The sequence below is a fragment of the Ochotona curzoniae genome, unplaced genomic scaffold, assembly GCF_017591425.1.
Source record: "Ochotona curzoniae isolate NIBS_2020 unplaced genomic scaffold, NIBS_Ocur_1.0 patch349, whole genome shotgun sequence".
Classification (NCBI taxonomy): domain Eukaryota; kingdom Metazoa; phylum Chordata; class Mammalia; order Lagomorpha; family Ochotonidae; genus Ochotona; species Ochotona curzoniae.
In genome coordinates, this window is record NW_024466916.1 from 55,008 (window position 1) to 75,119 (window position 20,112).

Here is a 20,112-nt window from a genome sequence, read left to right on the forward strand (position 1 = left end):
AATCCTGCCTGTGGCCTAATCACCACAAAGCAATATCTGTACCGCAGTGTTAATGGTGCTGAGGCTGAGAAACCGGCATAGAGATATTGAAAAGCAAAGCACATGATGTAACTTTGCCTGTAAAAGAGAAATAGATGAATATAAAGCACCTGTAAAATGTATATCTGGCTGTCTCAAAAATGTGACCCTAAAACTGTTTATTATCTTGGATGGCTAATTTTAATGCAGCAACAGCACATACTTCTGGGTGTTTCTGTGCAGGTTTTTTGAATGAGATGAACAGAAATGAGGGGTCATGCAGAAACATCACCACCATAATTTGAGTGGACTTCATTTTGTCAGTTGAAGATCTGCATAGAACCAAGGGCAGACCCTCCCCCAAGCAAGAGAATTCTCCTGGCTGATGGGCTCCTAACTGACCCATCAACACATACTGGTTCTGCACAACCTCTTGACCTTCAGGCGTGACACTGGGACACCAGCTCTGTAGATCTAAGACTTACCAGCCTCAACACCCATGTGAGCCCATTCCTTATATTAATATATAAAAACATACATACAGAATAATATATGATTGGTTCTGCTCCTTTAGAGGCCCAGTGACACTCCTTTTAGCATGAAACTTTGGTTAGCTTTGTTTTGTTGTGTTTGAAAAGCCTAAGAAATACTGCTCTTATAGTTTCTTTGGAATGGTCCTTTTGGTAGGCAATATGACATGGTAGTATATAATTCCACCTACTGTGAGAACAAGTATTTTAAGTTGTGTAGGCCAACCGTGTACATACAGTAACCTTATGGTCTTACCAGAAGTGTGTGTTATCATCTTCTCACACGTAGCTGCCTGATAGCCACAGCCCCTCTGGTCCCAACCTCCACATCAGATTCAAATGGCAGGCTGAGCAATTCCCACTGGTATTTTTCTTTTTCCAAATTTTCAAATGGGAAACCTTGACCCTGAGTTATCTGCATGTATTTTGTATCATTTTAAAATAGGTACATTTGCCAAAGTAACTGCTGTCTGGAATGCAAAAATAGACCAGCATGGCTTCTCTGCCTAATGCTCAGAAAAACAGAAACTCACTTGTACTTGATTTTTAAAAGTCCTAAGTGTCATTTTTTAAAGTAATCATTAACAGCCTAACAAGTAAATGAAATGTTGGTGGATTTATAACGAGACAAAAGCCAAACCAAATACCGTGTTATAAAATTGAACATTAATTCTTTTCATTTTTTTCTCTCTTGCTTCATTTGGTCTACTCCAAACCCCATGAGTTTAAGAAAGTTTCAGAATCTTCTTTTTTTTTTTTTTTTTGTTTGGAAAGTCAGATATACAGAGGGGAAGATCTTCCATCTGCTGATTCACTCCCCAAGTGGCTGCAACAGCCAGAGCTGCACCGATCCGAAGCCAGGAGTGCCGAGTCTTCTCCAGATCTCCCACGCAGGTAGGTTGAGGGTCCCAAGGCTTTGGGCCATCCTCCACTGCCTTCCCAGGACGCAAGCAGGGAACCAGATGGGAAATGAGGCTGCTGGGACACAAATCAGCACCCAAATGGGATCCTGGCACATGCAAAGTGGACTTCAGCTGCTAGGCTACCATGTCGGGCCCAAGAGTTGTTTTTTTAATCTCTGTTTTCTACTATAATATTTCTTAGGGATGAAGAAAAAAAAAACTAGAAGCTTTTGAGGTTAAACATCTGTGTTCTACAATTCCCTGTTTGCTTATCCTTTCCATATCACAAATTGCAAAGTTAGCTGTAATTTGAGAGCATGTTTCCAACTTAATTAATGTTCATGTTAGATGACAGTTACATTTAGTACAAAAGTTGACAGCCCTAACTTTATCTTCGTATTAATCTCCAAAGATTTAGGTAAGTTCCTAAAGATAATTCCATGTTCTCCTTTTAGGAAGGGCTTGCCTTGAATTAGTCACAAACTCTCAGCAATACCCCATCATCACTGCTGCCAAGGTCACCAAGTTTTGGTTTTTACAGACCTTGCTGGGGACTCCCTGTCCTAGGTGTGACATTTAGCACAAAGGTTATTTGAGCCTAAATGAAAAACAATGGCTGCTGAAAGAGAGCTGAAACGTAGGTCTGGTTTCAGACTGCCAAGGAAGGTCCAGAATTCTTCATTTAATATAATATAATGTGGTATTAACATGAGTAGAAATGTTCTCGATGTCCCGAGAGTATATCTGAGTCCCCTGCAGGACCAACATGGAGACGCCATCCCAGAGTAAGCTGTCCAGACTGCCAGACAACACAGCGATGACGCAGCAGCAGCTGCCTGCCTGCCAGCTCTACTTCTCAGCCACGATGGTCTTCTCCATCTTTTTTGCCTCAGGACTATTCTGCCTTTCCATGGGCATCTTGCTTATATTGTCTGCAAAGAACATCCAGAAAATAGAGGTTTGTCCCTCTTCCCTTGTAACTGGCTTCTCATCTTGTCGCCTATGGGACTGTTGCGGGGCACAGTCAGTCTGAGAACAGAGACCCTCCTCAGGGCACTACATCAGATGCATGTCTGTCTTTCATGGGCTGATGGCAGCACAGTCCGCGTGTGGTGGCTTATTCACTCTTCTGCTTGAAGCGAATCACTCACACTGGTCCACCTGGCCATATTTGTGTTTGTGGGCTTTTCAGAATAGGCTTTTTTGGTAGGGTAGTGCACCAGCCACATGCAGGCATGGGAGGAGAGGCCGGGCCGAATGATCACCGAGACATCCAGGCAGCAGACTGATGAGCAGAAGAAAGCAAGACGAAGAGATACATCTTCCATGTGGCCCCCAAAATTCTTTTATTTTTTTGTAAGATTAATTTTGCTGGAAAGTCAAATTTACAGAGAGAAGGAGAGACAGAGAGAAAAGGATCTTCCATCCACTGGTTCACTTCCCAAGTGGTCATTGCTGAGCTGATCCAAACCCAGGAGCCAGGAGTTTGTTCTGGGTCTCCCACATGTTGCAGGGTCCCAAGGCTTTGGGCCTTCCTCCACTGCTTTTCCAGGCCACAAGCAGGGAGTGGGACAGGAAATGGAGCAGCTGGGACACAAACCAGTCCCCATATGGGATCCTGGTGCATGCAAGGCGAGGACTTTAGCCACTAGACTATTGTACCTGGCCCCTGGCCCTTGGCCCCCTAAATTTCAAGCATTGTGTATTTCACTTTGCCATCATCTCCCTCACACTGAGATCTAGGAAAGCAAGAACATCTGTCTTTCTGGCTTCATAACGATATGTGGCCAGATACATCACAGTCTACTCAGTGGGAACAGCTGTCACCAAGGGCATTAAGCACATAGGCCCAAGCCTTTCCGCCGACATGATGAACAAGCTGGGGAGGGTGAAGAATCCCCAGAGGCGGCCTAGGGAGGGAATCACACCACCTGCACTCTAAAGGCAAGCATGGAGAGCCAGCCTATTCCTTCCCCACATGGCTCCTGGCGGAATGACAGTGAAGGTCAGGTCTGTCCCGTGCCTGCCCCAAAGTGCTCCTGATGTGCACTGGGCATGCAGATCAGTAAGGTGAGTCAGAGCTAACTCCTGCCCTTGCTAAGCTAAGGAGCAACACAGCAGGTAAGAGTGCAAGCTGAGAGCAGAGATCCTCCATGGCTCCAACCCTTCCCTGGGCCATGGATACTTCAGCTCACTACACCTCGGGGGAGAACAGGAGACAGCAGACAGTGCACATTTCAGGTCTTTCTCCTCATCCCAACACACACTGCTCTAGCTCCTCCACACCTCTATTGCTGCCCCCCTCCCAGCTGCAAACACCTCATCTCCCTGGCCCTCAAGTGCCGCTCCATCCGCTTCAGTCCTCCGGGCCTATAGGTCAGCTCTTGTGGGCCCCCATCATGGGGCAGAGGCAAGATGTAGGCGAAAAGCAGCTTGTCTTGCTGAAGGGGAGAGCAAAGTAATGGGGCTTACAAGGTTAATGTTCATTTCCACCAACAGCTCACCCTACCTGCCTTTGTCCTTTCTTCTTGGCCTTTCTGATTTGTCCTCCCTTGCTTCTTCCTGTCCCATTGCCATCACACACTGTGCAATGCAGCCTTTCTTGAGAGTTAGCCACCCTATGCACACAAGGAGGGTGGCCTCACTCCTTCACTGGTTATTTGCTGTAGTGCCAGCATCCCATGTCTGAACATCCATTCTAGTCCCAGCTTTGCCACTTCTGCTCCAGCTCCCTGCTGGTGTGCCCGGAAAGTGTGACTCTACTAGTGCACAACCCACGTAGAAGAGCTGGCTGCAGTTCCAGGTTCCTGGCTTCAGCCTAAACAGCACTGGCCACTGAAGCCATCTGGAGTGAGCTAGTGGATGCAAGCTTCCCTTCTCCCTCTATCCCTTTCTCTGTCGCCCATTCTCTCTGGCTTTAAAGTAAATAGTTTTTAAAAAAGAAAAAACATGATTTAAGCAAGAATGGGCAGCCTTCTCACTAATCTTTAATTTAGTATTCAGATTTTACTTCTGGGCTTGAAACTCTTCAGGGGCTTTTGAAAGACTGAAAATTTCCTCTATCTTTCTTGAATAGTTTTCTCTCCCTCCCAGAGAAACTGAAATGTTTCCACCCTTTACCTAGAGGAAGTGTGCCCTTATTTCGGTGCTTCTCTCACTCTGCATTCCTACCTTCTCACTTCTCTTTTCCTCAGCCTGGACAGAGAGAGGCAGACACAGCTCAGGTCGCCTCCATGTCAGCCCCATTAGTCTGCCTGGAGGGTGGGGCACGCAGGCCCTGTGCCCGCCACCCTGACCTGCCCCATGCCTTCCAGCTGCACTTCCCAGAACCGAGGGCCAGCCAGGGCACAAAAAAAACACCCATCTGGGACCCTACACTTCTTTTAAAATAAGTTCATTATGCTATTTTTCCAGAAAATTTCATTTTTAAAAGCACAAAGCAGCAATATTTTGAAACCAGAATTATTCACCACACATCCACAGTCTTATGCTTTGGAAATGTTTTCTATTTTTTCTTTCTTCTGTTGGGTCATTTTCAGTAACTTCCTCGAAATGCCATGTTGATTCATTCGTTAGTATAAATATTTTCCATGCAATAAAATGGAAAATACAGTGAAGTGACTTCCACATAAAGCTGCTCAGATTCCGGCCGTAAGCCCAGTTCCCCTGAGTCACTTTCTAGTACCTTCCAAATGACACCTCTGGAGGATCGCTGGGCAAGATTCCATCTCAACAAGCAGCATAAGTTTGCACTAGAAATACTCCAGGCCTGTGGCAAAATGCTGCCTGGCCCCCGAGGAAAGTAAGCCACTCCTGTTGAGCACCCCACACGTGCTGCACCGTCGGCTGCCCTTTGTTCACACCCCAGACTCCTTTCCCCTGGCACGTTGGAAGACTTTGATGGACTTGGGGCTTTGGATTTTATACTTTATCATGTAACTTTTGTTTAATACGTTTTCTTTGCCCTGGCTGACAGATTAATTACACAAAAACATGTGGAAATTGTGCAGAACTGCGGGAAGATGCCCTTAATTATGACAAAAAATGTACCTGCTCTATTCCCTTTCACCTTGCAGAGAAAATGCAGGTAAGTGACATTCCAGCAACTTGGGCTGAGTTTATGCTGCCTGGTACCTGGCAGCACCTAGTCAGCACTCAGCACTACCTCACAACTTCCATCAAGTGCTTTCTGAAACAAAGAAAAAGTGACGCTTGGAGAGTGGCACATCTTACAAATTGTTGAGTTTATTCACGCTCAACAATTTTTATTATTATTCTCCTTGGCTTCCTTAATTCTAAATGCCAGTATTCTTTACCTACCCAAGTTTGCAACATAATTCTCAGAATCAAGTAAATTGATTCTACTCCAAAGTCAGCACAGGAGAGCCATACAGAGAGATTATCCAAATTAAACCCTCACTTAATAGTGACAAAAATGAACAGGCTAAGAGGCTAAGTGACTTGGCCAAGGTCACACCAATCAGTTTCAGAGCCTTCAAACAGAGTGGAACCCTCCTGCTTACCCCCACACATACACACACCAAAGTTATTCCAAATATGTACTTGCCGAATCTCTAAGAAAGTCTTAAGCATTTTGAGAAATGGGGGGAAAAAAAGTCCTCACCTTGGACTGATTAAAATTGCATGTTTGTCCAGTCCTCTGAGAAGCCAGTGCCAATACGGGATTAGACATGCAAAAGATTTACTGAGGGAACACCTGGGAGGAAACATAAGGCTGGAGTAGGGCGAGCCTGGGAAAGCTGTAAGTCCACAGAGCAGCTCCGGCTTTTGGGGAGGAGAAGAGGAAGGTGGAAAAGGAGGATTTGGGGGCCAGGTGAAGTTGAAAAGAAAGAAAGATCTGCAGGTGGAATTAAGGGAAAAGTTTAGGAGCAGGCCTGCCTGTACCTGGCTTACCTGAGGCAGCATCACCTATGAAGGGTACACAAAGGGAATGATGGAGGGGTGCAGAGGACAGAGAAGGACCCTGAAATACATTTGAGGAGTCGAAGGAAGTACAGTGGTTGCAGACTTGGCGACCAGGTAAGACAACAGAGGCCATGGAAAGGCTCCTGTCCAATTCAGTCCCTAAGGGACAGCACCAACAGCTGTGCTCAGAAATTTTCCCACCTACACCAGGGCCTTACTCTCTGCAGCCATCCCAGTTGGTGGCTGAATGCAGGCGTGGTCCCACTCCTGGGAGAGGACACCATTCTGATGTTGTTTTAGGGATCTCTTGTTAACCTTGCTGAAACTTTCAGAATGCATCGTGGTCCCCCTCCCTTCTCTTTGGAGTTCCTTCTTTTAACTGCCTCCTTCTTCCCTTCCTCCCTTATTTCATAAGGGTTCAAAATGCTTAAAACTTTTAAGAAAAAATCCAAAGGGTAAAACCTTAAAGGACCTCAGTTTCCATTTTTGTGTCCCTCACACTTCCAAAGGTAAATGAAATGTTACCAGCTGCTAACCATTCCTTCTGGTCAGAGATTGGTTTCTTGTAAAAACCCAACTAAGCTCCTTAGGGTAGCCAGAGTGCCTTTAGCCAACAATTTCCATATACATCACATCCGGAACCCAGGTAATGCACACACTCAGTCTTAAACAAATGAGTCCTGCACACAGTGCCATTAAACTTAAAAGTGAATTGTACTTCCAGGAATGATCAAAAAGATGGTGATCTTAGAGACCTTGTCAAGCTAAATCCTGGACGAATAATTACTGAAAAGAGATTATTAAAATACTCCAGTCCCTAAAGTGATAAGTGCTCTTTGCCTGTCCATTTTTGTCATTTATGTGCATTTAATAAGTCTGGTTAAACAGAATTCTCCCTCTCTGAGTTCCAAGAAAATATATAGCGCATTCCACTCTGTGGGTTTCACATTTTCCCTGGTCGTGGGTCAAAAGAAAGGTTCCCTCTTTGGAGGAGGAAACATAATTGGTCATTCCCACTCAGCCGGGCTCGTTCACGCCAGCGCTGCTGATTGTGTCATGGGCAGCCTCTGCTTCCAGAGCTGTTTCTCTTACAGCTGACCAAGCCCTTAAGCCTTTCCTGGTTTCCATAAACTTCCTACACCTGTGACGTTCCTTCCCAGCTTCCATCTTCATGCTTCTTAAAACCAATAGGAAATGAACCAAAACCCTTTCCAAAACGCTGTTTCTGCTTTGGGTAAAAGAATCAATGAAAACAGGGAACCATAAAGGAAAGCTTTTGTATCTCTAACACTGAACAAAGCACATGACACCTAGGATGCTAAGTAAGGTTCAGTATTCAGGTTTTTCATGGCTGGCCTTTGGGGGGTATGTAGTATATTAATCATAAACAGCTTCATTGGGCATTTCTATATACACTGATAATGAAATCTATGGATATGGTATCTAAGTCCTTAGAGATATTTTCATAGGGGCTGTTAGTAAAATGTGTATACAGTCTGCCTGGAGAGTTTCAAGGGCTCTGGATAAGACCATGAAGGTAGAACCATGATGGCAGCCCAGGACAGGGTAGCCTCACGTGGCAGCCCAAAGAGAAAAGCATCTCACAGCAACAAGGCGGTTTACAGCTAAGGTGAAAAATCATCTTTCTGTTGGATCAGTGAATTATCCCATCATTTTGTCCATAGAAAAAAAATGCTTTAGCTTTTCTTGATCAAGCATTATATGCCAGGTAAAACATGTTACATCCTTGAGATAGACAAAAATCATCTGGAGGCTGACGACAACATGCGGCCGATCTTAACACTCCCACGTGCCCAGGAGTCTCGTGCACCTGAGGCATGCTCAGTGGTTCTGACTTTGTTTCACACATTTGCTTTGAAATCACATGACTTCCGTTGCCTAGTACAATCTCTGGGCAAAGCATTCTTTCTAATATTGCTGGAGAATGACAATATTTGTGACACCAAATTGTATCTCCTAAATATTTAAAGCCCAGCTATTAAAATTTTTCAAGAGAGAAACAATCACTTTTACAAAAGCAATAAAAATAGCTTAGCAACTGCAATTCTTCTACATATGTCAGGACTTCCAGTACCTTCCTAGGTTTCTTTTTACACTAAGAAATATTCAGTTCCACATTACTCTGAACTATCTTTCATTTTTTAAATTATTCACATTTGTTAACAGTTCAGCTAATTTCTCTTATTCTCTTCTTGCATTTTCTCCTATACAGGGCAATGTTTATATGTACTATAAGTTGCATGGCTTCTATCAGAATCTCCAGAGATATAGTTTATCCAGAAGTAATAGTCAACTCGTAGGCAAGGATTTGAAGGTAAGGCTTTATTTAATTTGGTTTGATATTCTTTTTGCTTTTTAACCAGGTTGGTCAGCTTGGGTTTAGCTTTTATTAAAACAGAGGATTGAAAACAAATTCAAAAGCTAGGATCTTACAAAACAGAAATGTTCATTTCATCCCTGCATATATGGAAGCAGTTAAGCATTTAGGGTAACAGCTACTATGAAGGGACATTTATTCACTTTCTTTAGAGAACTTTCCATACAAACCCTTTCCAACTCAACAGCCGTCTCTCCCAACTCAGTGGTCATCTCTTCCAACTCAATAGCCATGTCTCATTTTGAGAGAGATGTGCCTGGCCTCAGTCTAGCTTACTTTACATCTACCACTATCGTTCCTATAATTGGGATTTTTGATCCAATCTACTTTAAGAAAATTAGGTTATATTATATTATATTGTATTATATTATAATTTTATGATACAGTTCCATAGGCCCTGGGATTTCCCTTATTCCCTCTCTTTTCCCCTCCCCCATCACTGAGTTCCCCTGTATCATTACTATAATATAGTTCTTCATACACAGTCATATGTCCATCACTGCAGGCATGGACAATGGCAGAGTCCAGTATCCTAATTGTCAAGCTATCGTAAACCATTCCAATGGCAGTCCATCTTTGATCTGGAAGTAGATCACATCTGTATCCTCATATCTGGATATGATAGTCTCCATTACACAGCTACTATACACTCCCTTATTTGATCCTATAAAAACCTTTAATTTAACTGATTACCTTTCCAGACCCAAGGTCCCTGAATTGGACCACCGATTCAAAACTCTGACCATGGCTAAAATCACAGGACCTATGGTCTGACCATGGAGTGCATGTGTCAGAACTGGGCTTCCTTAGTTACTGAAACCTGTGCAGTGGGATGACATACGCCGATGCACATGGGGGACAACACAGCTCATTGAGCACTGCAGAGGACATCAAGTACCATGGCAGAAGATGGAGGGCAAACAAATTGGACAACTCTCCTGGCCAAGCTTTGACAGCAAGTATCTGGGCTAATAGAGACTCAAGTTGGACATGTCAGCCAATGAACCTGGGAGGAATTTTCAACCTTGCACCAATGAAAACAACAGCATCTCAGAACTATCAAAACCAACTAAGCAGTACCCTCTGAACATGCCGAACATCAGGGGGGACCCTAGGATGAAATTGAGTGCCTGTCCCCATCCCTGGGTAGTAACGCAATTAGGCTGCTAGGAGCAGCCCCTTCCCTTTTTCTCCCCTTCCCCCAGATACAGGAAGAAAGAGAAAATTGGAAGTAATTGTCTCATCCACTTTCCCCTGTACCTCTACCCTTCCTACCCTAATCAGTGATCCACATGAATATACAGCCATCTTTACATTTTGATGTAAAGATCATCAAAATAAATGTAAAAATTTAAATCTAGAAAGAAAATTAAAATAAAAAAGAAGCAGTCCATAATCTTGGTCCATGCCAAAATCAGAGTGAGTTGGTTTATAATGTTAGTTGTCTAGTGTTCAACATGACAGGGTTTACCAGAAGCATTTATCACTGCTGTTATCATCTTGCCTCCAGGATGTTGAAGACTGTGCACCATTCAAAATGTCCAATGATGGAACCCCTTTTGCTCCCTGTGGTGCTATTGCCAACAGCATGTTCAATGGTAGGTGGCTTTCCCTAGCTCTGTGGTATACTCTGTGACAACAACCTAAATGTCCAGAAAATGGCCTCTGCAGCTGAGGTTTTTGGTTTGTGTGTGTGTGATTTTTTTTTTTTGTGACAGTTTTTTGGTTTGAGACTTTAAACTTTCCTTATGTATTATACTGACTAAGCCAGAGCCCTGACTTAATGGTATTTCATTTGCTAATATGTAAGTTCTCTCTTGCCAGGAACCTGAAAGACTAGTCAAGGAAAATGAGTTAAGTAGAGTTTAAGAGTATTTTTTGATAATTGGCTCAACCTTGGCAGGAAAAAGAATGGTCTTATGATTCCAGGCTCTATGGCACGTAGACGTGTTGCAAGGCTGCAAAAACTTTGACTTATTTTTCAGCTGTGTCTGGTCCTGCATTTTGAAAGGTGACAAACTGCTAGGATACAACTCTAACAAAATTTCTAATTTTCTTACAGACACTATAACTCTTATATATGAACTTAATTCAGCTATACAAATCCAAGTCCCAATGTTAAAGAGTGGGATTACATGGTGGACAGATAAATATGTCAAATTTGGGAATCCAGCTAATGCTAATCTTTCTGACCATTTTGCAGGTAAGACCTATTCAGTAGCAAAATACTCTTATGTCTTTATTACAAATAAGCTTTGCTTTGTATGTGTGAGGAGATATCCATGATATTTCCTTTGTATTGCTTTGATGACTCATTTTTACTCTAGCTTTCTCTACCAGTTGGCACCTCTATCACGTATCTATCAGAATCATGAAAAGGCTGAAGCTCTGTTTCATTCCAGTTTACCATTAGAAAGATAATGATTTAAGAAACTGGCTGCTCCAGCTATTATTAGGATGACCATGTAGTTTTTAAACAGGGAGGCTTTTTAAAAAAAAAAAATTACTTATTTTTATTGGAAAGTCAGATATACAGAGAGGAGGAGAGACAGAAAGGAAGATCTTCCATCCAATGATTCACTCCCCAAATGGCAACAGCAGCCAGAGCTGGGCCGATCTGAAGCCAAGAGCCTTTTCTGGGTCTCCCACATGGGTGCAGGGTCCCAAGGCTTTGGGCCATCCTCGACTGCTTTCCCAGGCCACCAGCATGGAGCTGGATGAGAAACAGAGCTGCTGGGTTTAGAACTGGTGCCCATATGGAATCCTGGTGCATGCAAGTTGAGGAGTTTAGCTGCCAATTCCAACCATTTAGATGAACTATTTTATACTTATTGGAAATTTTTATTTATTGATCAGTAAACTGACACAAATTGTTGCACTTCTAGAGTAATTCCACCTTCAAAAATATAGTTCTTTTAAAACTTAAAATAGCATTTATATGGGCACTAAAGTAACTTTTTTAAAAAATGGATTACTAGCTCGACATTAAAAATAACTTAAGCTGATTAATTATTTGGGATGCATATTCACATACTTTCTTGACCTTAGCATTACTATAGTTTCATTTAATTTTTTCACAGTATATCTGGCATCTTCTTAAAAGTTGTGCTTTATGGGCCCGGCGCGGTGGCGCAAGTGGTTAAAGGTCCTCGCCTTGCACGCCCGGGATCCCATATGGGCGCCGGTTCTAATCCCGGCAGCCCCGCTTCCCTTCCAGCTCCCTGCCTGTGGCCTGGGAAAGCAGTCGAGGACGGCCCAAAGCTTTGGGAACCTGCACCCGCGTGGGAGACCCGGAAGAGGCTCCTGGCTTCGGATCGGCGTAGTATCGACCCGTTGCGCTCACTTGGGGAGTGAATCATCGGATGGAAGATCTTCCTCTCTGTCTCTCTTCTCTGTATATCCGCCTTTCCAATAACAAAATAATAAAAATAAATCTTTAAAAAAAAAAAAAAAAGTTGTGCTTTATATTTAGTCTATTCGAAGGTTTAACACCTTTAACTGATTCTTCCCTTTTGAGCTGAAAACTTTAATGGAGAAAGCACTCCACAGGTACAAAGGTCCTCACATGTTCACAATCAGTTTTGTCAAATGTAGGATATCTTTGATGTCAATTGAAATATTGCACTCAAACATGCTAGTGTTTTAACCCAAGCATTTTCATAGGTACTTTTTTAAAATTCACATGATTTTTCTGGTTTTGACTCTGAATGTATGGCTAAATTAAAATGTCATAAAATCTTAAACCTTCTCAGTATTGTTTCTGATACACATTTTTATGCAACTAAAAACAGAAGGCTTAGCCTAGGGGTTAAGATTCTAGGTGGGACTCCTACAGCCTGTATTAGAACAATAAGATTCAACTCCTGGCTCTGCTCCCAATTCTGTCCTCTTGCTAAAGCACAACCTGGAAAGCAGCAGGTGATGGCTCAAGGAGGTGGGTCCCTGTGATCCATGTGGGAGATCTGGAATGAGTGCAGTCCGGGCCAGCCTCAGCCATTCACTGCTGGCATCTGGGTATTCTCTCTCTCTCTTCATCTATCTGCCTTTCCTTTTCCCTCTGACTCCCTGTCAAATGAAATGCATTTTAGAAGAAAATGTTTTCAAGAGTGCTATGAAGAGGCTTCATACAAAGAGACAATTCAAGTATGATCATAGAGTTAGAGATTAAGCCCTATAAACATTTTGAATATTCATGATGTAGTATGTTTTAGAAAGGTAAATTACAACAACCTTCTGTTGATCATTTTCAATACTCACAATACCCTAAATCGTCAAAAGCTAAAATTGTCTGACATTTTATAAAGTAGACACTTACTAAAGGAAGGTTTTCAACTATTTTTCAAAGAAAATGCAACCAGCCCTCATTTACAGAAAAAGTTTAAGATTATTGAAGGACACACTAATCGACATACTAACATACTCCTCAAGGACTAAAACCTTTCTAAAGTTCTGGTTGATGACAGCATGGCAAGAACTACATATACTAGTATGTTGAAGCCTAAGTTTAATTTAGTATTTACACCATGTAAAATCTCTGCAGGTGAGTTTTTTCTAATCATAAGCTTAGAAACATAATTTGCCTATGTACAATTACAGCTGTTATTCTGATTAATGAAATACTAGTAACTATATCAATAAAATATGGATACAGTTGTGAATTATGGAGGTGCTATAATCAATTTCAAGTATACTTCTTCTCAATTTCTTTGTGTTTTTACTCTTACGTGATATTCCACCAAGTTTGCACTTTTGTTATCACTATAAAACCATACATTAATATGACTGTTGAGGTTTTGAACTGATGTTATAGTAGCATTTGTAATAATGTCAAAGGTTTCATCTTCAATGACTGAACTTCAAAAATCTTTGCTTTGATTCCACCAGAATTTAAACTTTCTCCTAAATCTGTTTCCATGATTAACTTGCTTAATATTAATTTACTTGTGATTAACCAACTCAAATAAAACTAACCTCTTTAACTGTCTACAAAGTTCCTCTTGTGCTAAAGGAATGAACACATAATAGCCTTGTTGATTACAGGAAAAGGAATAAAAAACTATAATAGAAACAGAAGCTAAGAGGAACTTCATTTAATTGACCTACAAAAAAAAAATCATGCTTACTGAGTGATATATAAATGGACCTTCTGTAGACCTATTGTCTTTGGATACAGAATTTCCAAAATAACCATAAACTGTAAAAAATTTTTTCTTGGGCCCAGCAGCATGGCCTAATGGCTAAAGTCCTCGCCTTGAACGTACTGGGATCCCGTATGGGCGCCGGTTCTAATCCCAGCAACTCTGTTTCCCATCCAGCTCCATGCTGGTGGCCTGGGAAAGCAGTGGAGGACAGCCCAAAGCTTTGGGACCCTGCACCCTTGTGGGAGACCTGGAAGAGGTTCCTGGATCCTGGCATAGCATAGGCCATTGTGCTCACTTGGGGAGTGAATCATTGGAGGGAAGATCTTCCTTTCTGTCTCTCCTCCTCTCTGTATATCTGACTTTCCAATAAATAAATAAATCTTTAAAAAAAATTGTTTTTCTTTTAATTATTTGAGAGAGGAGATAAAGACTGATTTCCCATCCACTTATTTATCCCCAGATGGCCATAACAACATAGGTTGGTCTAAAATCAAGGGCTGGAAATTCAATCAAGGTCTCCCCTTAAGGTGGCAGGAAATCAACTAAGTCAGCCACATCTGATGCCTACCAGAGTGCACCAGCAGGAACCTGGAGTCAATAGCTGAAGATCAGAGCCGAACCCAGACACCTGGCTAAGGGACCCAAGTGTCCCAGCTGGTCTCTTAACCACTAGGCCGAATAGCTGCCCTCAAATAATCACAAACGTTTGAAGTAAATTCCGATGCTCTTCAGCAGATTTATAACTTTTGACTTCTATGAGACTTGCACATTCCATGTCACTGTATTTACTGCCCTTGTGTATCTCACACACTACTAGCTAAGACCATGCCTGGGAGCTGAAAGAACTGAAGTATATGTACAGGAGTAGAAGTCTAGCAACTAAGACCACATTAGAGTGCCTAAGATTGGTTGAAGGCCCGAACAAATTCCCACCAATGCAGATTTTAACAGGCAGCAGGGATGGCTCAAATCATTAGGCTCCTACTTCCCAGGAGGGAGGCATGGGTTGGCCACCTGGCATCTCATTCTAGGGCTGCCCAGGCCCAGCAACTGTGGGCATTTGGGAAGTGAACCAGCAGATTAGCACTCTTCCTCTTCCTTTGTCTGTTTGTCTGTCTCTCTGTCCCCTTTCTTCTCAAAAAAATTTTTTTTAATTCTATTTAATAATAAATTACATATGTACAGCGCTTGTTTGGAATTAAAACTAAACCAAATGCAACAACGGGCAATAGTCACACACTAAGACAAAAATCTAAGCAAACTGCCATGTATAGTCATTGCATCTGCAACTGAATCACTAGTTTTTTGAAAGTGGTTATGTTTGCCACATAACCCCTGACAAAGAAGTATCCTTGGTTTTGTTTCATGTGCTACTAAACTTTGTTCTTTCTTGTCAGAACAAGCACATTGTGCTCCAATTATCTATTTGCCTACTTTTAATACCCTCCTCAGACTGTAAATTCTTTGACAAAAGGGACTGTTTATTGTTGAATGAATGGATGGATACAAACGACCCAACTGAAATTAGAAAAATGAAGGAAGTTTGGCTGAAGCCAGGGAGGAGGTGGAGCTGGGAGTTATTATGGAAAAGCGTGCTTGAACCTGCATTCTTCATAAGTAACAAAGATGATCCTCATGTCCTAAGCACACTTGCATCATGAACTCAGGCCAAAGTAAAAATAGGAAAAAGTTCTCAGAGCAGACACCAAAAACAAGTTCAGTTGGGATCAAAATTCCCCCAGTAACAGTGACTAAATTCTTAGGAATAACCGAAATAAGTAAGTTCCACAGTGTTTGCAGAAGATTATCCAAGAAACGATTATTTACAGAGGAAGTTTATGTGTGCAAGCATGCTTCAGCAGATTAATCCAACCAGGCTTAGCATATACTTTCACAAGCACCGCAGCCCGTGCTTGGAAACAGGACTGAGTTTCTTCTATGAGACAAATAGTTCAAAGTAGAAGCTGAGAGGTAATGGCTCCCTGTTTAGCATGTTGACATCCTATGGCCAGCTATAACAGTAGTAAAAAGTTCACTGACTAGCTTTTAAAATTTATTGTTTTGCTTTAATTGTCAACATTTGTCAGATTCAAGTGGAATCTTTCATTCCGTTAGCAAGCACTTGTTGCACACCTACTGGGTACCAGGTTCTGAGACTACTCAGGTAGTTGATATACACAAACTTAAAAAAAAAAAATCTAATTCCTATTTCTTTCTGCAGAATTACAACTGTTTTATTCTCCATACTCTAGGAAAACTGAATGGGATGTATGATTTTTCTCTAACATATCCCTTATTTTCCTTCTACAGGAACCACAAAGCCCCCTTACTGGTCCAAGCCCATTTACGAACTGGATCCAGAGGATCCAGAAAATAATGGCTTCCTCAATGAAGACTTCATTGTGTGGATGCGGACAGCTGCCTTTCCCACTTTCAAAAAACTATACCGTAGGCTCAATCGGATACAGCATTTCCTTGAAGGCTTACCTGCTGGTAATTACAGTTTCAACATAGAATACAGTATCCTTTCATATCAATTTCTTTTTGGAGATGAAGGAAAACGTGGCAACTATTGTTGAAGTATTTCACTCTACCATTTCTTGTTCTCCATAACCAAATCTGTATATCAAAAAAAAAAAAAGGAAAACAATATAGAAAACAGTGTTATAGAAGAGAAAGGAATTCTCCTTATCTGCTACTTACATAGGAAGGTAGCAGAGAGGAACACACAGTTTACTTCCGCATCCATGAGAACCCTCAGAAGGAAGACCAGAGAAGTGACTGGGTCTGAGTGTGTGCACTGTCAGCTGAGTAAGAGATGATGATCTTGGAAAAGCAAAGCGAGATAAGTGTGAGTGTAACAAGGTTTGCGTGTACAGATTTCTCTCAGCCTCAGTTCCCAGTCCCTAGTGAAAATATTTTTCCCTCAGTGTACAGGGATGGCATCTTTCAGTACACTTTCTCTGTTATTTTTCAGGAAGAAAAGAGGAGATCAAAGTGCCTTTTATGAACCTGTTATTTGTCAAGGGTCCCTAGCTCTAAAATAATCAATACTTCAAACTGATGTATTTTGGGGCGGCAAATCCTGAACCTCTCCGTTGTCTTTTCATCATCATATAGCTGTTTATCTCCACAACATATACTTACATGTGTTTTTCTAAATAGAAGGAATAGCAGTTAGTAACCAGATCATGTAAAGAGGTACACACTAGTAAGACAGGACTAGTTCTGCCCACCCCATCCCCCTAAACACACAATAAAAATGTAATAACACTGGGCTTAGCTAAAACAGTGAGGAGAGGCATGCCCTGAGAGATGGAAGCCCAACCAGGAAAATGGAGAGGGGACTTAAAAAGAAAAATAAATATGGAATATGGACTAACACTAACAAAGGCCGAGAGAGACAGCAGAACCTTTTATTTCAGGCAAAGGTATCACAAACCAAGGGAGCTCTGGGCTCAGGGGCAAGTTCAGTTCATCTGATGACATGCATGGTTGCCCTGTGCCACTGAAGAAGAAACCAACAGGTAGGAGCCGGTGCCTTCGTGATGGACTGTGGTCCAATTTAGGCGCCATTTGCTTTACTAAAGAGATTATCAATTTTTAAACTGAATCTAAAAATGCACATGTAACTGTATTCGAAAACAGGAAGCATTTAGCTTTAAAATGATTCCAAATACTTCTTTTAGAAATTATGTGCTTAAACATAATTTACATTTACTCTGATGTTTGGACTCGCTTTTCATCACTTCCTGATCTTCTTTGAGGCAGTGTTCCCTCACAGCATGTCTTCCCAGGGCCTACGGATGAATTGGAATATGCAGCCTGATGAGGTATCAGCACTCCCCACAGCCTGTCAAGGACCGGAGAGGGACTGTCAGTGGCAGAGGTTCTTACCATAAGATTGTGCACTTCACCAGCCTCTTCACCCAGAGAAGTTCTTGTGGGAAAAGTGAAAGACGATCTGTGCGGCAGGTCCTGCTCCATCTTCTCTTTGTTTCTCCTGTAGAGTAGGTACATTGATTTCTCTCAGGGACATTCCTCAACCCTGGTGTCCTTGCAGCTGGGACATCACCTCTCCCCTTCTTTTTGTTGTTTACCAACCAGGAGGAGTACAGGTTCCCTTCAGTTAGTTTCTTTCACAGTCTCTAATTCTATTGTATGAGAATGAACGCCACAAATCAGAGACCTTTTGAAAAGGGTTTTCTACAAACTCCCTCTCCCTCACATTGAAGAAGAGACTGAAAGTTGATTGACAGTGAATGGCCTCTGAAGTTGGTGGTGCAGACAACTTTGTAACAGCCTGGCCAATAAAGCAGTTATGGCTGCATTCAAGAAATGGGAAAACAAAACAGGTGCTGCTGTACTCACAAGGCATTGCATTCAGTTTAGGGGTGAGAGGATGAGGAAGTCACGGTCCAAACAAGAGAAACTCTCCTTGCAGCAGGCAGTTTCCTTGGTGACTTCATTTGCAGCTGTTTTAATGCTGATCATTCTCAGATTTAGAGTTTCCGCGCTTTGGGCCCAGATGTACATTCACTACCTGGAAACTGCTCTGCAGCATCATCCAGACAGACAGTGGCCCCACTAATGGGCAAGCAGAACCAAGCCCTCACTGCAACACAGACTATCCCTTCTACCAGAAAAGAGACTTGCCACTTACAGGAAAAGATCCATTCCAATGGAAATGAGGGAGGGTGAGTAACTGAGCAGATGGGCGGAGGTGACACCCAAGGACCTGATGACAAAGGAATTTTGATATAAAAGACAAAAAAAAAAAAAGAAGAAGAAGAAGAACTAGTTTCCTAACAAGTTTTCCCTTATGCCTTTAAATAGCATGTTGCCAGATGATTGGAGGACTTTTAAGAGCTTTGCTGGGAAATGCCTCTGTCCTGTGTCGTTGCTATGAGAAGCCTTTGTTTGTTTATTAGTTTGGTTTACAAAAGGCACCAGATGTTTAAAAACCTCAGGCCACATGCATAATCAAAATGACATCATGAAAACACTAAGGGTAGCAAAGCCACTTCAAACACTTTCTCCCCAACAGTGAGGGTGCAAGCCTTTTCAAAACCAAAACAAATGCACCACCTTTAGTGTTCCCACCAATATGTTTTGCCAATTATGTCATCATCATTATTACTGTTGAAGAATTTTCTTTGAGGTAAGAATTCAGACTACAGTTTATGAAGCAGTTTAGTCAACCCTGGATTTCCTGGTTCATAAACAAAAACTTAAGTGTACTGTAAAACCTACCTATATTCTTTTAATTTCCTTGTGTTTGCCAAAAGACATCAGATCTATCTGCTAATGACTCAGTTGTATGTAAGGTATTCAGATCTGTGCCCAAGTCTCTTCCATAGACTACCGAGCAAATGGGATTTTTTTTCCACTTAATTTTATTCTAGCAAGATATAGAATACTGTTTGATAAAGATTAAGTTGAACCAAATATATGAACTTGAATATTGAACCATTTTTACCTCAGAAAAGGCCAGTTTTACATGGCTCAACTGAGTAGATTTAGCATGAAGAGTAGCAGTGGTGACAAATGCTGAGATAAATCCTTAACAGGTCCTCTTAGACTTTCCAGTAACGAAGTTCCAAGGAGAGAAATCAGTTGTCCTCTCCACCCTGACATGGTGTGGAGGCAGTGGCCTGTTTTTAGGTCTGGCTTACACAATTACAGGTACCATGGCATGGCTGTCCTCCTTTGTCATGATAGCAATTCACTACATGCTGAGAAAAAGGAGGGCATCCATTTTCTATCGATAGAGCTAAGCTTTAAAAGCAGACAGCAGAAATGGACAGTAAAGTTTCACATCCAAAGATGCAACTGACTGGGATATTGCAGCAAGTACACAACAAGCCTGACTGAAATGAATGGCAATCCCAGCTAGATAAGTAATGAGAATGCCAGAGTTAAGAAAAAGAAGAAGAGCAGGAGATATAATTATGTATAGTATGGAATGGGGATAATAAACTGTCTTTGAGTCCTGAGTGTCTATTTCAAGTCCTTGCGCCAAGAGACAGACATCATGTGATGGCAATTAGTGCAGGGGGCCCCCAAGTGAGTGAATCCTTAGCCATGAGAGCAGGTTCAATCTCTAAGTCTTATCAGCTGGGTGAAGTCATAGGCTTCTCAAGAGCAACTGCTGAACTAAGCATCAGGATGCTTTCCATGTTTCTCCCCTATCTGTG

The 20,112-nt window shown here is 42.0% G+C and overlaps 1 protein-coding gene across 3 annotated transcripts; it reads left to right on the plus strand.

Annotated features, from left to right (window-relative positions):
* The first annotated feature begins 402 nt into the window (after positions 1 to 402).
* LOC121167216 (cell cycle control protein 50C-like) lies at positions 403 to 19,911 on the plus strand. 3 transcript variants are annotated; one of them, XM_040996615.1, is made up of 8 exons: positions 403 to 519; positions 2,344 to 2,408; positions 5,427 to 5,537; positions 8,610 to 8,711; positions 10,285 to 10,372; positions 10,837 to 10,977; positions 16,226 to 16,435; positions 19,496 to 19,911. In XM_040996615.1, exons 2-8 carry the CDS (start codon positions 2,361 to 2,363, stop codon positions 19,684 to 19,686), a joined length of 891 nt encoding a protein of 296 aa, XP_040852549.1. In that variant the 5' UTR covers positions 403 to 519; positions 2,344 to 2,360; the 3' UTR covers positions 19,687 to 19,911. The 3 variants fall into 3 exon arrangements, with proteins under 3 accessions (XP_040852549.1, XP_040852547.1, XP_040852548.1); XM_040996613.1 differs by having other exon boundaries at positions 406 to 519; positions 2,210 to 2,408; XM_040996614.1 differs by lacking the exon at positions 403 to 519 and having other exon boundaries at positions 2,154 to 2,408.
* Positions 19,912 to 20,112: the final 201 nt, after the last annotated feature.